The sequence below is a fragment of the Haemorhous mexicanus genome, chromosome 12 (genome assembly GCF_027477595.1).
Source record: "Haemorhous mexicanus isolate bHaeMex1 chromosome 12, bHaeMex1.pri, whole genome shotgun sequence".
NCBI classification, from domain to species: domain Eukaryota; kingdom Metazoa; phylum Chordata; class Aves; order Passeriformes; family Fringillidae; genus Haemorhous; species Haemorhous mexicanus.
This window is the reverse complement of record NC_082352.1, coordinates 13,559,877-13,583,302: the sequence shown is the minus strand read 5'-3', so window position 1 is coordinate 13,583,302 and position 23,426 is coordinate 13,559,877. Positions and strand designations below refer to the sequence as shown.

Here is a 23,426-nt window from a genome sequence, read left to right as displayed (position 1 = left end):
CAGTTACAATTCAGCTTGCTTCTTATTTAAGTAATAACTGTCATTATTTCATTCCACTATTTAAATAATTTAAATAGAGCTATTTCAAACAAAAATATAGATGTGTAACTATCTTAGGAGCTGATATTCTTGAAAAACAGTTGACAAATACCACAGAAATCTGATAACACAGTTAATGTGTACTTGGCATACCAGACACCTCGGTAACACTGCCTAAATTTAAAAAGTAGGTAATTTTAGAGCCCAACAAGTGAGCATAGCTTATTTTAAATTGTGTTAACTAATGGAAGTTGGCTTTGTCAGCATATACAGAAGTTTTAAGAAGTTTATATTAATATCTGTATCTGACTTTCAAGACTCCTTCAGATATCTGACTTCAAGAGCTTCAAGCAGCACCGAAGGGTCCCCACCATGACTGGTACCTTGGGAATTCTGACTGCTCCAAACGGGCACACGGCTGAAATAAAGCAAGGGACAGGAAAGGAGCAGGCACTGCACGTCTGGTGCAAGCACTAATTTGACCTTCCTTGTATCTAAACCTGTTTTTTTTTCTTTTTTGACATTTGAGAGTGGAAAGAAATAAACAAATTTGTTCTTCTATGATCTCACTATCTATCGTGTCATCACAATGGTTATTTCAAGAGCAGCTTCTGAGAGCAGCTTCATCATCATTCTCAAAGAAAAACAGAATACAAAAATCATTGTGTAGAAAGTGTAATGAAGAAAAAACTAGCTGCAGTTACAGTAGTGGAGCTTATTACTCTATATTTCAGACTTGATTTAGACAAGCTTTAGTAACTGTTTTACAAACAGTTCAAAGCTAATCCTATGTTCCTATCAAAGGAACAAGACTGAAGTATTTTTGTATCTCCACCTTAAAAAACAAAATAAAATGCCACTTTTGTATTTTTCATTTGATACCTGGGGTGTAAGTAAAACGTTGAGATTGGCTTTTTTTCCTCTTGCCATTGCAGAGATAAAACTGCACCTGAACTGCAGCTGTGATGGCTTTGTTATGGTATGGAGGAACTTCAAGTAAGATGTTTGCCTATAGGAAAGTTGAAATAAAAAAGTTTTACACATTAAATGCAAATGAAACTGTTAATTACAGAAAAACTGAAACACTTATGGTAAAACTAAAGCACTCTAATATTTTTAAATTGGCAAACTTCATGCACATTACATAGTAAAACAGTACTATAGGCAAACTTTTATGTGGAGAATTTTATTTTCTTTTAAACACAAGTGCTCTGAAGATAATGTTTTAATTAAATAGACAGATCATATAAAGGATGTTTTGCTTATCTGCCAGAGAACAAAAAAACTTTCTAGCAGTTAAAAAACTGCATTTTGGATCATTAAGGTTTTAAAAAAATTTTAATGCACTGGAAGTAATTTGTCACGTTAGCAAAATTATCTTAAGGTTCCGCTTTTTAATTTTCAAGTTCGTTTTTCGTTGATTTCACAACAAGCAGGCTATTTCCAGTTCCTTCAAAGCATCCTCTTAATGGCTACTTTATAGTCTTAAGACAATTTGGAAGTCTCCAATTATCTGTCTGAATTAGTCAGTGATCTACTTATTTTAATAAATGAAGTCTAAATTTCAGAACAACAATGAAAATATCAATTAACACATTTTAAAAAAATAAGCTTTCGAAAGTAAGAAAAATTGTTTCTCACCCCTTGACACTTTTCCCTAATTATTTTCCCTTCTACCTCCCACTGAGGTCGTCCATCTGTTGAGAAAAATTTACAAATAATTCAAGCAAAAACAATTTTCTTAACACTTTAATAATTCATCTTAAAAATATTTAAATACTTAATATAAAACAGGATTTATTTTCAGTCACAAAGAGGCTGTTAAACTGACAGACACACACCGTAAACAGAGTAGAGAGATGCTTTAGGAGTTCCAGCAGGACAGCCACTGCAGTTGCCTGCTGTGCAGGACTGTGCACTGCAGCCCAGCGTGCTGGTCCCACACAAGCAGCTCAGCTGCAGGGAGGGCAGTGTACAGAAGGGTTCTCCCCTCGTGCTCTGAAGGCTGCTTAAACTGCTGCTGCCACTTGTGCTTATTCAAACAAACTGCTGATGACTTGGAGGCTGAGTCAGCAGCAGAGATAACCCAGGCCACCCCTCCCTGCCCGGCCCCAGGGTCACGGTGCCTGCCCTGAACCCGCAGACCCCGCGGGTGGAATGCTGGGCAAGGCGCCCGTGCCGAGAGGGGCAATCACCTGGGCAGCCTCCCCGTGCTCTGACCTGGCAAAACCTGCACCCTGCACCCAGCACTCGGCTCTCTCTGCCACTGGGTGCTGTTACAGGTAACCAGGGAACCACAGCAGCAGCTCTGCCTCTTCCAAAGCTGTTCAGCTTGTGCGGCAGAACACACGATGACATAACATTTTGTATTTGCTAATAAAAATAACACTACTCGTATTTACATATGTAAGGAAATAATAAGATGCAGAAGAACTGGACTCAGTTTGCAAATTTTTGTTCTTAATAATTTCTTTTGCTACTGTTTTCCTGAAAGTTCAAATCAGACACTTAAGTCACCAAAATGATAATTTAAGCGGTTCAGATTTTATGTTTTATTGTTTTCTAGCTAGCATATATTTCATTAGCTAAGGAGGCAGTTCCTATACATTGATTAAATCAGATGTAACATGGCATTAATGCAAAATACTACATGTCAATTAGATCCCATTTCCACTTTTTCATTTTTTTATAAGAAGGACCAAATACATGGTATGGTCTGTTAGCATCTTTCAAATACACACATTCCAAGTTAGTTACCCTCTAACTGTCTTCCTGAATCAGAAGGACTACTTCATTAATAACTACCAACCAGCACACAGAGCAGTGCCCAAATTAACTTTCCAATTACTACTCTTAAAACATCCTTATTTCTTAAAACCAAGCTCAGGTACTGAGCCTGGTTTAAAAAAAACCCAGCAAGACAGTATTTACCTTGTCCTTTTTCAAAAAATATAATTTTGGATTCTGGAAGAAAATTGGATCCTGTCACCACCATTTCATGGCCTCCATTTACTGAGCAGCTGTTGATGCTGTACTTCTCAATCTGAGGAAGTTCTTGCGCAGATCGCTGAGCTTTAGAAATATTAAGGGAATAATTATTATTCACAATTTTAATCATAATGACATTTATTTTATGATTCTAACTTGAAGAATCAGGGATGAAACTAAAATGACCATCTGTTTACATACAAAAATCATATTTGTCTATGATTTATCTTTGCTTTTAAAATTATTTTGCAATTACGTAATTACATAAAGAAACACCAAGAAGACATGAATGCCAACAGTCTCTACTGTTACAGCAAATTCAATTTTTAGTTTAGGACTACTGGATTAAAAATTACTTTAGTGGTTTCTAGACAAAATAAATTCTAGGGGAAACTCAGATTAAGGTCATGCCTTGATTCCTTAGTGCCAACATTTAACAAATCAACTCTCTGAAAGTTCAGCTGTTCACTAGATATTACTGTATAGGCAAAGTCATGATACAGACTCTTGTCAATGAAATGGTATCAGCTTTAGAATGAATATTTTCACTGAGATGCATCAGCTGCCTCTGCTCATACACAGGCACTACTGAAGCTGCTGTATGACTGCACTGAGGCTAAAGCCCAAACCAGCCCATATTTTTCCTCTAAACCTCCAAGCTGTTGGCAAGTGCCATCTTTACTTAAAGATACATTAACTTTTGGTAATTGAGTGCTTTACAAACAATGCTTTTTACACAATTGCTATATATAATTCTGGCAATACATATTGTCAGAGTGACACTACTCCTGACACATGCAGAAACCAAGAGTATAAAAGATGTATAGTTAGAGCAATCTTACAGCATTCAACAGGTATGGAAGCAGTCTGCAGAGATAAGACTTTTCCACTGGGCTGTGGGATGTGAACACGGAACACGAGGCGCACTCTGGTGTTCTTCCTTCCAATATCTGTCTCTCCTTTCCGGAGCTCTATGTCTGAATTGCGCAGTTTCAAAATACCAGCACAATCGATACTGGAGATGGGAGAGGATGGACAGATGGATCACAAGAGAAATGGAAGAAAATCAATCAAATTACTGGCAAAGTTCACTCGGTAAGCCTTTCTTTTGTTAAAGAATGAAGCTGTTCTATTTTTCCCCACATTAAGGAATTTCTAGGGTTATTTGAAATGTCTGTGATTGAAAGAACGCTTAGTCCGGAAACAGCAGCAAGTACTGGTGAAACATTTTGTCTTGCAAATGTCCAGCTGCTGCTTCTTTGAACCTTTAAAAGATTATTTGTTATTGCACATTGTTTAACCTCCAGAGTGAGTTATTTAACATAGTAAATGTCATTTACAAGGAACAAGAGACCACTATTTAATTCTAGTATAGGAAGGACTGGAGAACAACAAAGCGTACCATCAAATCCCAGCTGCTATTCCACACAGTGGTCAATTATTCATATGAGACACACAACCTCAGTTATATTACACATTTGTACAACAGGTTCCCTGCCTCTCTGTCCCTTTACTTCTGACTGTTCTCACACTGGCTTGCTTTAAGAGATGTGTCTGTTCATCATGACCCAGATTTGTGGAAAATACGCTGATTTTACAGGACTTTTCTTTCACCTTTGCACAAACGAAGAAAATAAAAACTATACATAGCAACCAAATGGCTGACTCATGCTGTGATGTACCTGGCTGACATATTATTTTCAGGAAGAAGTGGAATTTCCAACACTTTGGTGCTGGCAATGATGATCTCCTGGCTGGCAGTGGCCACGGTCTTGCCGGTGATGCGGTGCACCTGGTAGAAGGCGTGGGGCCGCAGGTAGCGATCGTCGGCCGTGCCAATGAACATCTGCAGGTTCACCGGCTTCTCGCTGTAGCCCAGCAGCTGAGGGAGGGCACATGGAATAGCAACAGGTTAGGTGACTCCCACTGCATCTGTGTGTGCATACCACAAACACACAACCAGTCCAAAGAGTTAAGAGTCAGTAGTATTTCATTACAAACTCCTTCAAACTCTTCAGCAGGCAGAAAACTGAGTACAGGTATCTGTCACCAAACACAAGGACTGGCAACAATTACTGGAATAAACGAATTTCAAAATATCATTATTATTATTTTTTAATTTCTCAAAGACAATTATTCTATCGACAGGATTTCTACTTCAAAGCTATGCTATGCTATAGGTCTGTTTCTGGTAATGTTTTTAATTACCAATTACCAATTTTACTAAGACGGACCTAGATTCTAGAAATACTAAAAACTTTTAGCTTTTCTACCATTAAGTGGAATAGCTACTTTTATTAAACTTAAGAATTTTTGTCAATGAAAATGTATCAAGTTAGGACAGGAAGATTCAATTCATATCTAGGCAATCAAGTGTGGTTTATTTTTGGCAAAGAAAATACTTCAAACCCCCAAATTCTGCAAATGTTAATTTACACATTAACCACTAATGCAGTCAGTTACCATAAAACCACCTGTTGCTTGAGCTAACTGCAGCAATGCTGGCGCAACACCGAAACAGCAGAAAAAAATTATGAACTGGCACTAGAAGAAAAAGCCCATTTTATGATAGTACATGGGCAATTTGTTAAGGAAATATATGTAAACAACAGTAACAGTAAACAGTTTCCTTTAACCCCTGTTATTATAAATCTGAAGCCTATGGACTATTTCTTACAAATCCATTTCCCTTCACCTTGCTGCAAATGGCAGATTGATGCAGGCTGTAAGTTATATAATTACTAAACTGCACTGGAGCAGATTTACGTTTCATTGACTTTGACATCAACTTATGTTCAAACGGGAGGGAGGGACAGACAGTCATTCTTTAAACGTGGTTTTGTCATGTCAATATTTTTGTCTCTAGGGAGGGTTATTTGGTCACACAACAATATTATCCAAGCTCTTTACAGAACTAACACTTAAAAACCAAACAAAACATGTCAATTTAACCTACTTAGAAGAGTAATTTAAGCCAGTAGTCAGCAGCACAAAAGCCCAAAGCACACCCACACCCAGCAGTCAGAAGCCCCACTGCTGGTGCATCACTCCTGGCAGGGAGTTTTATGGACCAAATGAAAGCCTGATTTCTATATTCAAGATACAGCTTGGTGTCTATATACAAGTGGCAGCACCTACCAGGTCTGTCACCTTCATTAGAGCTTTCTCAGTCAAGAATAGAAATTTAGGTTTACACAGAAGTCTGGAAAGACTTTGTTTTGTCAAATATGTTATCCCTGGAGTTCTCAGTACAAAAAAAGCTAAATCCAGCTAAAAAACACCAAACCAAACTATCCCTTCAGCCACTGAGTGGAGACAGTCTAGATTGTCAGAGTTGCTTCCCACGTAAGTAAATGTGATAAACAAGCATTTAGAAAGATTACAGTAAAGAACCTCCTGTGATAGTCAGTGTACTGGCAGGTTCTCTCCCTTCACTGTCAGAAGTCAACTATAAACTACAGGAACATCAGGACCACAAGGAACTTTCCTCTTAGCGTTGCCATCACAGTGGAGCATAGGGACTGTTACACCAATTAAATATATACACATGCATAAGTTCCTTTTTATGCTTGATGCAGGACTCCAGTGTCTTTCCAAAAGTGTCTTCTTCATTAAATACCAAATGAATAATTGATTTTTTTAAATTAGTCTGAATTATTTTAGGAGTTTAAAGAAAATTAGGACACATATTAGTTTAGCATTACAGCAGACATCTTGTCACAAGTTCTCAACACTGTGACTCCACCATCCATTTTCTTCAGAGTTAAAATTAAATCTTAACACAATGGAATACAGCCTAAATGTGACGTTAGTTAAATGTGTTCACTCTAATACTGGGAATTATAAAAATTACAAGCCAGACCTATTCAAAAATTTGACTGACTTCCAAATGCGGTCACTGTGACAAAGCTAATTTCCAATTAAGGCTAATCTTCCCCATGCTGAACAATGGACATGTACACAGCAGTTCTAGAGATACTGGTGATACCAGAGATAAGGAAGGGTGGGGGATACTTGTAAAACTGGTCTCTCTACAGTGCATGAAGTCCATCTTCTACAGAAGACATAGAGCAGGAGCTCAGTTTAGGGAAGTAAAACATCACCCATGCCAGCAGTCACACTGGTATTGCCCAGAAGACTCTATGGCCACATACTCTAGCAAGATAGCAGAGACTTAAAAATATATATTTGGTATTGCAGACAATTTACTGCTTTTATTCAAGGTCAAGTAAAAAGATAAACACCCCCTCCCCACATGAAGTAAAGGAAAAAATATAACCAATGTGTGCAATACCTGTGGCAAGAAAGTAAGCCAGGGAGTGGGAAAGGAAGAATAACCCCCATGTACTCCAGCACAGAGTGTAATTCAGGGCCTGACTGCACCAACGGGGCCTCATTAAAGGAAACATCCCAGCCTCAAGCAAGCAGTGGACAGGCTGCAGTGTCCCCGTGCTCCCAACAGCAACAGCCACAGCCAAAAGCCAGTAAGCTCAGCAGGCTGAGCATGCTAACCAGACAGCCTGATGTGCTAGTGAAACTCAGGCAGCTGGAGGGATTGTGGATAGAAAAACCCCAACTTTTATTATACAAATCTATGCTTTAGAATGAACATTTCCCCCTTAAATCTTGTGTAATAAGTGAGCTGGCAGCTCCAGGCTGACTTGCCATTATTGATGCAAAACCTAGGAGAAGGAGAAATACTACCCCAAATCAACTTCAAATCAAAAAATTAGAAAAATTATTTATTTAGCCATTTAAAATGCATTTCTTTTAAATACAGTTTTGCTCTCACTCAAAAAAATACTGAGTGTCCTTAATGTCACTGATGGCAGGGTGATGCCTTCTTACCACCTTGTCTGCTTCATGCACAATTCTGTATGTTGAACAGCCCAAACATCTAAATCAGTAAAACACCCCAACCTGCTAATGGTTTTTCAACGAAAATAAGTACTTAATTAACTCGAGAGAAAAAATACTATATTTTGTTCAAATACGTAATGAAGCCATGGTATCTGTACCTTTAGTTCATCTTAGTAAAGAATATACACAAATAAGAACATTGTGTTTTTACAGACCATAGGTATTTAAATAAACAGTATTTTACAACCTACTGGCAAGTGCTGCAGAATCAGCACCATGAAGAAGCATTATGGTAAGGCACTACAGTATCAGTGTGCTCAAGATTCAGTCATGGGTCACTTACAGAGGAACAGTAACCTGAACTACTGGTTGAGCCCTAGGTAGGCTTTCAGGTACACCTTCCAGCACTTATTCCATTAATGTGCAGTATTAGAGCTGCTCACTACAAACAAAAAATTGCTAATTTTACTTTAAAAAAGATATAGCACTTTCCCAGGAGCAGCAAACAGTGTGCTGCAGACAAGCAGTAACTTACTGCACTGTGTCACTAGTGACCTCTAGAAACCCTCCCCTGTAACAAAATCCTGATACACCACCCACTGCTCTGCCGAGGAAACTCAGCCAAGTTGTTTTTGTGTTTCTGTATCGTTTCCATAGCAAAGGTCAGTGCCTGCGTAAGTTAAACTAAAGCTGGAAGGCTAAAGACTGAAGGTCACTACAGGATAAGCCACAAGGGCTTCACGCCAAAGCAGTTCCAGTGTATTACTACACTGCACACAGGAAACCCCTGCATGGCACTGCGAGTTCAGAGCTTTTACCAAGCAACTACAAAGGCAGGCACTTAATAAGAGTTTTGGATCATCAAGAAGCTGTATTTTATGCAACAAAAACACTCCTATGTTCTTAATGCACAAATGGAAAATCCCTTAAAAATGTGTCACACTAGAGACTATACGGATTCATTTGATCACTGAAAACAGCACTATATAAACTTGGAATTTTGTGGCAGCGGTGAGAACCTTTCCTTGCTGAGAAAAACAAAGAGATCACTTTATTTTAGAGGTAAAAACCTGGAAAAAATAAATTAGCATTTTTACAGATTTCATGTGGATTATATTTGGACCATAGCTGGCTCACATATCATTGGTTCCATGCTATGATCTCAAGAAAACAGCAACTTGAAAAGCTTGTGAGAAGACTCTTTTTAGTCTCTAATACTTAAAATTTTTACCTCCTCATTCCACCTTTTTTTTTAAATGAAGAAGGTTCTGTCCATGGTTTCCATTTATTGTTGCAAGCCAAGTCTTACCAATCTCTGTTCAAGTGTAAAAGTGTTATTTCTTAAGACATACAACAAAGCTTAGGAAAAATATCCATCAGGAAATAGACACTTCACAGTAACCAGGTACTTACAGACATCACTAGTATACTTGGAAATAGTCTGGGTTTTTGAACCAAAGTATCCAAAACCCCAAATACCTAATAGTGTCACTGAACCCAGAAATAATGTCAGCATTCCATACACCTACACTTTCAGCCTTAGAACTTAAGAGAAAACATGGAACTGGGTGTGTGTGTATGGAATGCTGGTGGTAGGGGAAAGATAATTTCATCAGTTAGGTTTAATGCTCAGCTATCAAGTATACTATGATTCTAACAACATTCTGATGGTGTCAAAACCTATTTGATTGTATTTTTAAAGCATTTTTCCTGCAAAACTTTCCAGCATTTTTTAGGAAATTGCCACGCTTAAACTTTCATTGGGGTTTACCACTCATGTTTTATGTGTGGTTTTTTTTTTTTTTTGCTTGCTAATTGCAGATGAAGATTTCAGTGCTCCTTTGCCTTTGCACAATTAATTCACTGCTTAGGGCATTACTGGATTGGTGAAGCAGGCTGATTAGAAAGCAAGCTCCTACATACAAATAGGCCTCCCTAAAAATAGGGCATAGCCCTGAAATACAATGCAAGTTTGACATAATCAAGTCCCTAAAGTTCAAATCCATCTTTACCAAATGCACCAGCATCTATACAGAAATCCTCAGCTCAAATGTGAAAAACAGGGAAGGAAACTCATCTGTGTAAAGACTCACAAGCACTTACTAAGCATTTACTTCAGATGAAGACTTCCAAGGCTTTTCAACACCTTGATATGAAAAGGAGCTTGCAAATAGTTATTTGCCCCTTGACAGACTCACAGCAACTAGATGCATTTCAGTGTCTTCTGTATTCCCTAGAACACCCCCAGAGTGACAAGGTAAGGAAGACAAAAGAGAAGAATGCAGGCTCCACTGCAGAGGTGAAAAGAAAGAGCTGTTCCCATGAATCAGCTACTTCTTCCTTTTACTTTGGAAGACTGAGCAAAATATGGTACAGTTCACTATGAAACCTAAACAATCCTAAAGGAAAAGAACCTTCACTGCCTAAATTTCAGTCCACTTCAAAAGTAAAACACAATTTCTTTTAAAAAGAAATTATTTAAAATAAAAACTGAATAATCTAAATGTTTTATCCTCTGAGAAAAGGGAGACATGACCCACAAGCCTGGAATCTTTTGGACAGTGGTATCAGAGAGGCACCAGTGCATGGCTTTGATCAATGGAATTTTTTTTCTGCAGACATTTCTCCACAAGACCTTCCCTTTTGAGTGGTGTGCAGCAGCTGTCCTAAAGAACAGTGAGGACTGCTGGGTTTAAAAGCTGAAGGGCTATCTGCCAAGCTGAGCAGCACATCTATCAGCCATGACTTGGGATGACAAGTAAGGGATGACAAGGATCCAAGGGCATGAAGATGAACAACATTTAAAACAAAAGACACCATGACTAATGCCCATGAATTTATTGTGAATTTATCAACAGCTGAGTTTTGAAAAACTTGAAGCAAACCACGAGCATGAAATGAAGAAAGCAGAGCTCAGGGAAGCTACTGAAAGTTAAAACGACCTCAGGATTTGACCTCATCCCTTGCAGCCTTGCAGAGGTTGCAGTGAGTGCTGACCTATAATCTCCAATAGACGGCTTAAAAGAGACTGCAGAAACCGATGGAAGGAAACTCCACTCAGATCTATCATGCAATATTCCAACCACTGGCTCAGAAAGTCTTAACAGCACGTTGGATTTTTTAATAATTTCATTCTGATTCTGCAGAGGTTATAATGTCACAAGAAGTTAAATGTCTGATTTTAAAGTTCACTACATTGAACCAAAACATCTATTTCAATCCATTCCTGACGTGCAGTACTATTTTCTGTCACTTGATTATTTGGTGCACCTTTCCATCAACAGAGGAGGAAAAGAAAACATACATCAGAAAAGTCCTCCGTTGTGTTTTGTTAAATAGACTTATTGAGTAGACTGACTTCGAGACTTTAAAATAGTACAGACCTTTGCAATTGTGAAAAAAATAGTGACATATAAAAGGAGCAAACTTTAATAAACTATTAGGTAGTGGCACAAGTCCAATTAAAAGCATATTAAAGGTCGTCACAAAAACAAACAGATCCTGCAAAGGACTAAAGCAAAAGAACAATGGCAAATATCAGTTCATCATTGGTCATGGTACCATGTGTTTACACATGTACAGAACATTCTTCAAGGTTTAAAAACTTGGATTTCTACTTCTAAAATCACACTTTTACAAACTCACTGCTTGCAGAGAGGATTGAAAGTGTTTTAAATACTGACTTCAGGCATTTTTGGAGGTGTTTTAGTACTGTCCCATTTTACATTATGCAAAAAAGGATATAATCTAATAGCTAAAATAGTATTAGGCTAACAGAGTGCAGAATTGCCAGTCCCATGTAATCTGCCATCAAACCATCCATCTGCACTTGGCTCTACCACACTCATGAAAAAAAAGGTGCTATTCCTGAAATACCAACTCCAAATGCTAATTATGCTACGGAGAGTTTTTGGACAAGCATTGCTGGGATCGGAAGAGGTTATTCCCACATAATCTGTAGAAAAAAGAAAAATTTAATAAACCAATGATACAAAAAGCAGATGAGTCTTTTTATTGGTTTTCACACCAATTACTGCATTTTCTAGAGTGAGTACAGGCACTACTTTTGCTATCTGGTTTTGGGATTCTGAAGCAAAAGATGCCTAAATCAAACTGTTCTTGAAAGATACATAGTTTTAGAATCTCATCCAAAGGTCAATGCTTTTTGCAGTACAGCCCATTACACAGCTCACACAGGCTGAGATTTACCTTCTGCCTTTTAGATTTATTGGTAGGTTGCTGTCACCAATCAACAGTAGGCAACTAGAGCTGGGATACAGCCTGCCTTCTGGTGAGGGACAAACCAGGAAAAAATTCAAGACAAAAATGAAAATTAGAGAGTGGAAGGCAAGAAGAATGGGAAGGGTTGCAAAACACAGAAAAAGAGTGCTGCTTATTGGACATAGAGAAGGGGGAGAATTCCAATATTATACCTAATATTCAAGTAGTTACATGCATTAGCCACAGGGAACAGCTGGGAAAAGGTGACAGCAACAGAATTACAGGCCAGGAAACATACACTCATTTAGACAACGCTTTGTTAATTTATTTTCTTCAGATCATCTGACATTGCCTGGATAGATCCTCTCTTGTTGGTTGCAGTTTCTTCCATCAGGACTCAGGCAGAGTTTGACAGGCTTTTTGAGAACACATTCCTGTCTCAGAACTTTCAAAGCAGTTCAAAGTGAGTTTACTTTTGCTCAATTAGTTTACTTTTTCATCCACTGCAGTGCTTATCATGACTTCAAGCTCGGCAATCACTTTAAACAGAGCTGATACAAAGTCCCTCTTTTACAGATCTCCATGAAACCTCACACAGAAAACTGCTTGTCAGTGAGTAGCAGTGTGTAACCATCTAAATAAACTGACTTTTATTTAATATTACTTCAATTTTTGATTACTTTGATCTTTTTTTTAGCTGCAGAACTGCTGAGTTGTCCATATGGATTCCATAACGCATCCCCTCCTCTGTTACTGTGAATCTGCTACAGGAATAATTTTGCTTATGGCAGAGGAACAGAATGATTCTATCCTTAAGCACTTTGCAGTATAGGAAAAAGACACTTCTGGTTCAGGCAAATTCTTAACAGCTTCCACCACTCCAAATCTATCCTGCATACACAGGGTGTGAGTGGATTCTATAGAGTGTCTGCTGCAGATACACCATCAGTTGTAGAACCAATTACCCATCACACTTCATACCTACATCTGACTCCCACTCCAGGCCCAGTGGCCCCAGGACAGACACTCCTTGCACAAAGAAAGGTGCTAAGGAGCAGCTCTGAGCCCACAGTCCCTGGGTACATCACTCTGTATGGTTACAAGATGACCAGCATGGGCATCACCTTCTTCCCTAGCAACAGGACAAAAGATAAAAGGAAATACTACTTCTTGTGCACAACACAGCCTTTATGATTTACTACCAAAAGAGGTCATTAATTTAAAATCCTCAAGCTCAGAAAATTGCAGAAAATTACATGAATAACAGGAACACAATACATAAAACAAGTTGGTTTATTTAAAAAAGAAAAGTTCATTTTAGATCAGAAAACTAAGGTACAAAAGTAAAAACCCCCAAACTATCCCAAAAAGATTCTTATCAGGTGCCCACTTGCTCTAAAAGGCTTTTCTGTTTTTGATCATAAGCATTATCCAAGTGAGGTCTCATGAAGAACCCTACCAGTTCAGACAGAAGTAAAAGCTCATTCTAGCAAATTTTAAGTGCAAACATTATTTTATTTGTATCCGTGGGAAGGGTGGAAATTCAAGCAATGATGACTGTTCATTTAGAGTTGGATAAAATGTGACAGCTACTTGTTTAAAAGGCTCGGCAGATGGGTGAATTGCACACTCTAACCTATGAATTAGAATGGTAAAATTAGGGAGTGCTCAGAGGCTGTCTCCTGGCAATGCACTACAAAATTTCCACATCATTTGGATGACAAAAGCTCAACATGCCATCTTTCTCCTTGCAAACCCTTCTGCTATATTATTTATTCCTTCCCTGTGAAAACTGTCAGCATTATCATGCAGATTCTCTATCAAGGTAAAAGAAACTGTTCCAGATGACAAGGATTAGCTGGAACATACTTCCAAGAAAGCAGAGCTTAAAATGAAAGGTATCTGCTACTTAGAACATTTAGCATTAAAAAAAAAACAAAAAACAAGGGAACATCATTATAGAATTAGCTTTCTTAAAGTTAAGAGATATACAAAGTAAAGCATGATGCTCCACTTATTTAATTTCCTCCTATTTGGAAATAAGCTGATTAAATGTACTCACAACAGATGATGCCAAATTTGTCAGAAGCTTAGTGTCCTAGCAACAGGTGTGGTACAGTATTAGTAATAGATTAATGACATGCACTAATACATTAAAGGCTTGAAGCCATGCACTATCTTAAAAATCCTTATTTTAAATAACACATCAAGTGCATATTCAGAACTACAGAGGCTTCACAGCTTGGAGATTAAATACTCCAGCTTTCTATAAAATAATGTCCAAAAGCAAAACAAGCTGTGTAAGAAGGAAAGGCACAGAGGCCTTCAGGCACCCAAAGATGTGGCAGTTGGACTTGACAACCACTGTAGGTCTGTTCCAATTAAAGGATTCTATTCTCTTTACCAGCTCCTTTCTCCTCTCTGACACTGGTAAACACACAGTTATTTCACACAGGAAAATATGGAGTACTTTACTGCAATGGTCACACACATGAAGTGACTGCTCTAAAGCTAAGGAAGTAGTAATGCATGCTGTGATGTGGATTTCTGGAATAAGCTTCCAGAAGTACTGGAAAACATTTCAGTTTGTATGAAAGTAACAGTCACCTGCTTACAGATATTAGTATTACCTTTTCCAAATTTGGCCTTTCCCATGCTGTTTTTCCAAGCAGTAAGTAAAAAGTAAATACAAATCAATGCTTTGTTTCATAACAGCTTCCTATTTCATATCAAACACAACAATTAATTTGCAGTCCAGCTGGGAGAGACCAAATTGCAAAGTTGAATATTAATTTGCATTTGTATTCATTTTAATTTAGACAAGCATAGTACAATGCATGTGTTGAAGCATAAGACTGTCAGACACATAAATGACATCCTCATTTTTAAGACAGCATTCTCATATAGCAAGGTATTTCACAATTTCAATGCAAATAAATAGCTTTTTAAATCGTTGGTGTAAGTCACCCACTACAGATGTTTCTTCTAATTTGCATTACTGCAGTTAGAAGCATCCAGCACTGCAGCTTAGAAGCATCTAGTTCTGTAAGCAAAAGAAAGCCTACATATTTGTCAAATCTTGCAAATATCAGCATAAATTCCCTTAATGCAAATATTAGAACAAGACATAAGCACCCAGAGAAAAAAAATTAAATAATATTGAATGCAGTTCACAGCAGTTCAGGAAAGATTTGTCAACTAAAATCTCTCAGGTTTCTGTCCTCATTAGTGATGTGTTAAATTCCACAGTGAGCACCTTGACATGTGGAAATTGTGTCTACTTGTCCTCCACTGACTAAAGCAACACACTACTCCACATGAAGGAACATGTCTTGCCAGCTTTCCAATCCCAGCCTAGTCCAGGCATCCTCAAATTTCTCTACTTTTCAGCACACACTTCCCTAAGAAGCACCTGACCTTTGCCTCTACTGTGCTAAGAAACCCTGTAGGTCTGACAAAAGGAGAGAGTTGCAGCTGGCTAGGGCACAGCATTATGAGAAGAAAAACACTGAGCAACTTTGCGGGGAACTTGAAAGTTGGATTAAGAGCTCAGCTTGAGAATTGCAATGGAAAAACAAGGAAAGACATTCAAGAAAGAAGATGGGATGCAGATAACCAACCCTTTTCAGAGGGGAGAGAAAGGAATGATGCCAAGTCTTGAAGAGGAAAAAAGGTGTAATGAAAAAGTTCAAGGTAAGCTAACAGAGAAGAAACAGTGATAAGTAGCCCAAAGAACATGATTAGGAGTCAGGCTGAAGAAATTCATCAGATGAAGAGCCTGGAAGCAGAGGTTACTTAGACAAATTAATAACAGCAGATCATCCAAGATCCTTAAACTCTGCTAGTATATCTTCATTGATATAGATGAAATGTAATGATGTAAATTTCAGTGTGACACAACACACTTGCCAAGGAGGAGGAATAAACAATAAGGAGGAAAAGTGATAACATGTTTATTCTACAGTAAAAGTAGGAGAAAGAATGGGGATGGATTATGCCAATCCTATGAGCACTTTGCATCTGGTCTCCAACAGTAATGAGTTACTTTCGACTACTGGAAGATGATAAATATATAAAATACATTTTTAATGTATCGACTGTAGAAAATATTTAAGACTGAAACACTGACTTTATTGGAAAAGAACATGAAATATCCTGGATTTGGAGGAAAAGACAAAACCTGCTGCAACCTTCATGTAATCGGATTTTTCTCCCCTCTTTTTTTTAATAAAGATTTTGTAACTGTTGTCTGATTTGACTTAGAAACAAGCCATTAAATTTTGTCTTAACCTGGCTTGGAATTAAAATAAAGACCATTAAGCAATACTGAGGTAAGTGAAGAGATACTGCTTTCACCTAAGGATGTGGCAAATATAAACCAAGGCATCTTAAGGAGCCCCACAGTTTCTCAGCACCATTTGCCCCAGTTTCAGTGAATAATGGTGGGTTCCCTTTCAAGCTGTGTGAGCCAACTGACACCATGGATATTAAAGGAGACATCAGTGACTATCCCTAAGCAACCCAGAAATCTCCCCAGCACAGAGCAAGATATTTGTGTACACACCTGAACACTCCAAGTCAGAGAGCAGCACATCACATCTTGTGCACACAGTTATTCCAACAAGACCAAACCCATGTATCTTTCCCTTCAAAGAGGCTTTGAGGCCAAAGCCAAGTCCTAATTTACCAGGACCTTACATCTTATTCTGAGCTCAACAAGAACTGGTTTTATTGGTCAGTGTTTTCAAAATAGTTAACATTATATTTAAGGGAGAAAATCCCGCCCAGGAAAGGCCATATGCTTCACAAAAGGTAACAATTCACAGCATTGTAAATACCAGTAACGGTAGTTAAAAAATTGCCTTCTATTCAAGAAAGCCAGACTTCTTACCTTTACTACAGGGTGTCCTCCAGTAGATGCTTTTACTGCTCCTCTGCTTCCTTCTGTTTCATAGTGAGCTCTGTGATGAGTTTTAGGCTGGACTTCTATTTTCAGTTCACACTGCCCATAATGGCTTGGTAAAGGCCAGTCAAGAGGTGGCAATGAAGATGTGCTGCAATCAAGACAAGGACATGTGGTTAAACTAACGGTGCCATCTGGCACAGCAAAGACTGTAAAACACAGACAATGATGTCACATCCCTAAGAAATTATAATCAAATAAGAATAACTATCAGTTTAAAATTGTTATGTGAAAAACCACAGTTTTGCTTGTACATTAAAATCTTGAACAAGAACGGAATTTCTTATTTCCAACACCTGAGCAAAAGAAAGGTACTCTATGACCCCCAGCCCCACACTACCAGCGCTACTCCATAATGCCTTTGTATTCACTTTTTAACCTGAAGTATATCAGCAAGCAAATCCAAATGTGATTTAGAGGGACCAGTGTAAACTCAATCTGACAGTCATTAAGTTTAACTCTGCACTGTCTTCCAGCTTGCTGTTTTTGCTTTCCTTTGGCAAGCACTGCATTTTGTTAACTATCATTAAAATGAACACTATGTGATCACCCTAAGTTTTAAAAACCTACTTGTTCTATCTAAGCATAAAGACTTACTGTAGCAGGCAACAAAGACACCTAAAGTTATGTTCAGCTTGTCCACAGACACACCCTTACATACAGTAGCAAAGTCACTCCAGGGAAGAAGAACAAAATACAGTAATAGAAATAACATGGAAGAACCTTAAACCAATGTTTACCTACCCTTTTACCTGCACAGATTTCTAATAAGATGAACAGTCAGATTCAAGCCACTAATTACCTGGTAAATTAAATTATGAACATTTAAAAGTGAAAATCGTTTTCTCTCTTACATACCCAAATTTCTCTTTTAAAACAGCTGGTATACTCTGAACAGATATGGTACCTGAGAGAACTCTGTTAATGCACCACAGGCTATACACCAATTATTGGGAGGTATTACTGGAAGTTGAATGGTAAATTCAGTCAAGAAAAAAGTATTTGTTGATCATGACCACTCTCTATACAGTGTCTCAGAGAGATTTATTCCTCCTGCAATTAACTAACAATAATGTGGCACAAGTTGTATCAGAGTCACACTATCTTTCGAAAAACTATTTCGCATACTAGGACAAACATGGAGACACAAAAATAACCGACTCTCAAAATTTTGTCATTCTTTGAAAACAAAAAGAAAATAAAAAGAAAATAACAGCATAAGTGAGCAAGGAAGAGGACTGTGCATGTGCAGATGCCTAAAATGCTAAAAAACTGGCAAGAAATTCCCCAGTAAATGGCACAGCTTTTTGAGGCTGTACTGCATCAAACAGATGTTTTCGAGAAGTAGCTGGTCTGACAGTTACAGCTGCTTCCCTTTTGATGTTGGATACCCAAACTGTTGTTTCCCTCTGAATATTTTCCTTGCCATCTCTATCCCTGAACTTCTCAGCAGCAGTGGATTCTTTACAGGTTTTAGGTACTCTGTCATGCACCTTCCTGCCTTGTAGAGGTATCACTTTTATGTATTTTTGCTTCCACATCATCCTTACACATTTTTCAGACAAATACTACAGAGGTACACATTGAACCAAATCAGTGATCTAACTTGGGTTCATTTTGAAATGTAAATTCTTTAATGCTATTAATTTAATAGAGTCCTAGTTGCCTGTACACCTTCAAGAAGAACTAAGGGGTGGGAAGCAGAGTGGGAACGTCCTAGCCAGCACTGTCACCTTCTTAAAGTCACATGAACCCATAATACTGCACATTAGATAAATTAAAAAGCCCAACAGAATACAGTCTACAAACTCTTGGTATTTTGGTTTTTTTTTTTATTCTATGTACAATTCAATATCAAATGAGAAAAATCACGTCAGCTTTTGGGGTGCAAGAAGTAACAAATTTGCATATATTTTGAATACTTTTTCATATGAAGCAATGCTATTTTGTACCAGATGCTGAATATGGGAAAATTGGTCTAAAGCTGCCAGCTTTACTGCATGTAAGGATCTGTTCTCAAGAAAATATTATTCAGTCTACACTGATAGGTAAGGATCAGCAGTAAAACTGCTAGATTTAACTCATCACAGTTACCAGTTGTAAACTGTGCACTGAGCTTCACTGAACTTCTGCACAATCTCTGATAGTGCAGAACTTAAATTCAATTTATAGTGGTGTATTACTCTTAAAATATCTGCAACATGTTAAAGAATAAGCAGCTCAGCTGCTTCAGAAATAAACAAGTACTTTTTCTGTCTCTCCCCAGCTTAGACAGCATGACAGCTTTGTGTTATTGATAAAGACACCTAACTTTGTATTCGGAACCCAGATCAGCTGCTGACCATGAGGGGTTTTTCAAGTTATTTTAGAACAAAAGATTAGGTAAAATAAGAACTCTCATGTTTTAAAGCTCTTCACTTTTCAGTCGTGATGGAGAAGGAACATGTTTGTAGATACTTCCACGTTTCATTATTAAGTTCTCTCCAGTTTGGTGCCAAATTACTCTTAGAACAGCTGGGGACTTAGCCTTCACAGAAGTTTCTCTCTTTTTTTTTTATTTTATTAAAAACCTTATTAGCAATGCAGAAACGTACTAGCAAACAACCAAATCACATCAGGACAGGGAAGTAATGAGTGACAGTCATTCTAAAGCTTTCATTAAATCAAATCTTTGCACATTACTGAAACAGCACCAACCTGTAAACCTACAAAAGTTCTTCTGGAAATACCAAGGGAGTTCTATAATCTGATTAATGCAAGCCTCAGAAAGCTCATAGTCATATATATCACATCAAGACTAAAGACTTTGGAGAACGGCAGCTATTAAAGGGAACTCAGAGCTAAAGAAAGAACCTGTTGGCAGCATTCTCAGCAGAAGCAACAGCATCTGAAGGTATCACTTCATTGATTTTATCAACCATTAATCTAATGGTTGCAGAGAAGAAGATACCTTCTTCTCTGCAACCATTATCTCCAAAACAGAACTGACTGATGAGGAAACAACTGATGTTCAGTATAAGAACAGCCAAGCATGTCCATAAGGACTTGAGCATTCAGAGCTGTAAAAGGCAGGGTGTGCTCATGGGTTGACTCTGCCCCTCTGATATGGGAAGAAGCTTGGGGCAGAAACAGGACTGTTTGGTTGCTTTGACTGTGGCCCCAGAGCAGCGTGTGTGGGACAGAAGGAAGAACAAAGCCTATGGGACTCATTAACATAATTCAGCTAAAAACAGTTACCTTCTACTTGTAGCACTGTTTTTGAACACAAGTGCAACTGATACTAAAATTCATTTTAGCCACTCTGTATGAAAATGTTCCTACTTCCTTGTAGCCACTAATTCTAGTAACAACCTTACAAAGATACCCCATAGTATCTCCAGATAGTTGTGAAAGTTCACTGGTTGAGATTCCCATATCTTCTAGAGAGATACTTTTATTAATTTTTAGTTGCAGCAAAAATAATTTTCCACTTAAAGCTACTCCCAACATTTCAAAAGAGAAATGGCTGACCATATTTTGGCTATTCCACATTTTTTCCTCATCCCAAGTTTTTGCAGAGATGAACCCAAAGTGTATTCTGTGACAAGACAATGTTGCAAGACAGCAACCCCCTGAGAATATCAAATCATAACTATGATCCAATACTATGGTTTTCAAGATCTCCTGCAGATACTGCTGTGGCTGCTCTTCACTGCCTAGAACAAAGCCATATTCTCCCTGATGGAGAAATTCTGAAGTTAAGAAATCTGGGGCCATTCCAGCTGCCACAGTGGCCTATCAATAGACTTATTAATACTGCTTACCACCATTCTGCTCCTAGCAGAACAGTTCACACTGCTGTCAGAGTACTGATACAGTGAACTGCCATGTGGAAATCTCTGTTCCATCATCCCAGAGCAAAGCAGAGAGATGAATAACAGGTACAGCACTAAGGTCCTGAACTAAACACTACCTGAATTTCCCTGGATTCATTAATGGTGTGTAAACATTACAGTGATAGCGTTGCTTATTAAAAACCTAAGAGGTTCAAAGTTCCTTTGCTTGTCTCACTTAAGTGGGTTCTTATCTTCAAAGTCAGTAATTTGCAAACATTTTAATTTTAAAGTTTTGCTAGTAGAATAGCTGGTGTTATTTCTATTTATCAGAAAAAGGTGATAAATACTTGGCAGATTAACTTCATCTATAGAAATCTTTCAATGTGAGTGCAGTTCTTAAAATTAAGACAGAAGACCCAATACACTTATGGTAAAAATAGGACATAATTCTGTTCCTCTCTATTCTTTAGACTTCCAAGAGGAGGATTAAAACAAAAGAAACAGTTTTCTCAAGTATTCTACTATCTATCCCTTTATGTAAACTATTTTTTTTCCTGAATGAATTAATTACATTGTCAGCCATCCTAGTTTTCAGCAGTAAAATACTCTCAAGCTGAAATTACATGTCCACCGTTAAAATGATTCCTGAGCTGTAAATACATCTGTCAAAGCCTGTTTGTTCATTACCACTGGAACAAAGAAACTATTTGATGTCCCATCACTTCTCAGTGTCATAGATTAAATTAATGACAAAACAGTCTGGAGACAAACACCAATTTATGTAGCAGTTTTTTAAGCAATCAATGTGTAAGTCTCTATGAATTCCATGAGGGAAGTAAAGGAAACTAGGATTTATTTCCAGATTTTTGACCATTAATAAATATTGCCTGGTTATCTTCCAGCCACAAAAGCACCATTTGTTGCCATCAAAGATTGTGGGGCTAAAGAAAGAAAGAAAAAATGAATGACTCATTAAGTTTACTAGCTTGCAAATGCCTGTTTGCTTGAGACACAAACTAGATTCTCAAGATCTACTTGACCAAATCTAAAGTCTACTGTTCCACTAGTCATTCACGTTAAAATAGAAAGTTTAAAGCAAAAGATAATCAAGACTTTTTAAAAGCAAAAACAACAGAGCTGCCATGATTTTCAATTGCATCATCAGAGAGCGTTTTTCTAAGAAACAGCCCCATGTTACCTGCACCAGGGCTGGCCATGTCTGTGATGGTCCTTAACTCCACAATACCATAACCAAGGTCAGCACTAGCAATGCTCCTGATCTCTTAGGAATTGTACTTGTAGAGTGAAGTCCTCACCAAAGGTATTGTATTCTATCATCTGCTCAGTAGAGATTTCTAGGTGATATCTAGACTCTTTTTATTCCCCTTGTTCAAGTAAAAAAAGCACTGTAAAACAGACTTTTATTTTTTTGCACTTTCTGGCCCTCTTACAACTTAAACTCTAACAGCAAGTATGAAAAAAAGTGATAAAATCAGCACATTTGTGGAATGTTGGAGTAAAATGCTTGTGGGAAGGCTGGATCTACTATCACTACATTAAGATCCCAAGAAAAAAGGGTTAAAACAACCCTTGTTGTAGAGGGGAAGGAAAACATGGACACAGATAAAACCATGTCTTACCCATCACCCTGTGAAGAGCCTGGGGGTGAAAGAAAGAGGTATCTTAAACAGCAACAAGAGTAACTATGTAATAAATAAAATTATCAGTTAATTGCTGAATATTCTGTAAAAAGACCATCTGAGTCTGCCATCATACCTGGTGATCATCCTCAGCAGACAGCTCCACTATTCCCTGTACAGAATCTGCTGCCCAGTTCTTTCACTTGGAAGGAATTGCTGCAGTGGTCCTGCCCAAGCCCTTGCCTACACTTCTCTTTGACAAGGAGCAGAAATGGGACTTGGGGCACATAATACACAGACATTTTTCATATGCAGATTATGAGTTTCTGTGACCAAATAACAAGCTGTCATCAAACAAACCAGTTTGGATGGCATGTGAAATATGACTAATGCTCAAAAGCATCCTACACATTTTTAGATGTTCTTAAGCATTGCACACTTAGTGAAAACGGAGAATGAAGTAAAACATGGTAAGGTCTGACAGATAAAGTAGATAACAGATTTACAAAACTTTAGAGAGCACTCAGAGCAGAAGGTGCTACCTACACATTTCACACCAGAGAACATGTAAGGCAAATCACTCCCCTTCTTCCAGGGGTCAGTTATTGCAGCTGGGTGTGTACTTATTTTATCTGCTTGGAATCAATACTGCTGTTGACTTCATGCACTACTTTGTGCTTGACAACACAATCAAGACATTAAAAAGTACACTATTTTTACTCTATCTTGTAATTTATACTACAATTAATACAATTGTACATACATTATGGAATAAATACATAAATAGCAATTACCTAATTCTTTATGATAACTAACAGGCTCACCTTTGGTCACCATCATCAACTACTTAGAAACAGAGGATCTTCTTGCATTTCATTTTTATTTATAAAATGTAAGGGT

At 37.8% G+C, this 23,426-nt stretch overlaps 1 protein-coding gene across 2 annotated transcripts in view; it reads right to left on the bottom strand.

Annotated features, from left to right (window-relative positions):
* NFATC3 (nuclear factor of activated T cells 3) overlaps positions 1-23,426 on the bottom strand; it is a 63,686-nt gene that overhangs the window by 21,735 nt on the left and 18,525 nt on the right. For both annotated transcript variants that reach the window (XM_059857138.1, XM_059857139.1), the window contains exons 3-8: positions 17,000-17,162; positions 4,710-4,909; positions 3,870-4,042; positions 2,971-3,111; positions 1,681-1,736; positions 922-1,048 (exon numbers count right to left, since the gene is read on the bottom strand). In XM_059857138.1, coding sequence (XP_059713121.1) covers positions 922-1,048; positions 1,681-1,736; positions 2,971-3,111; positions 3,870-4,042; positions 4,710-4,909; positions 17,000-17,162 — 860 coding nt within the window. The remainder of the gene's footprint in view (positions 1-921; positions 1,049-1,680; positions 1,737-2,970; positions 3,112-3,869; positions 4,043-4,709; positions 4,910-16,999; positions 17,163-23,426) is intronic.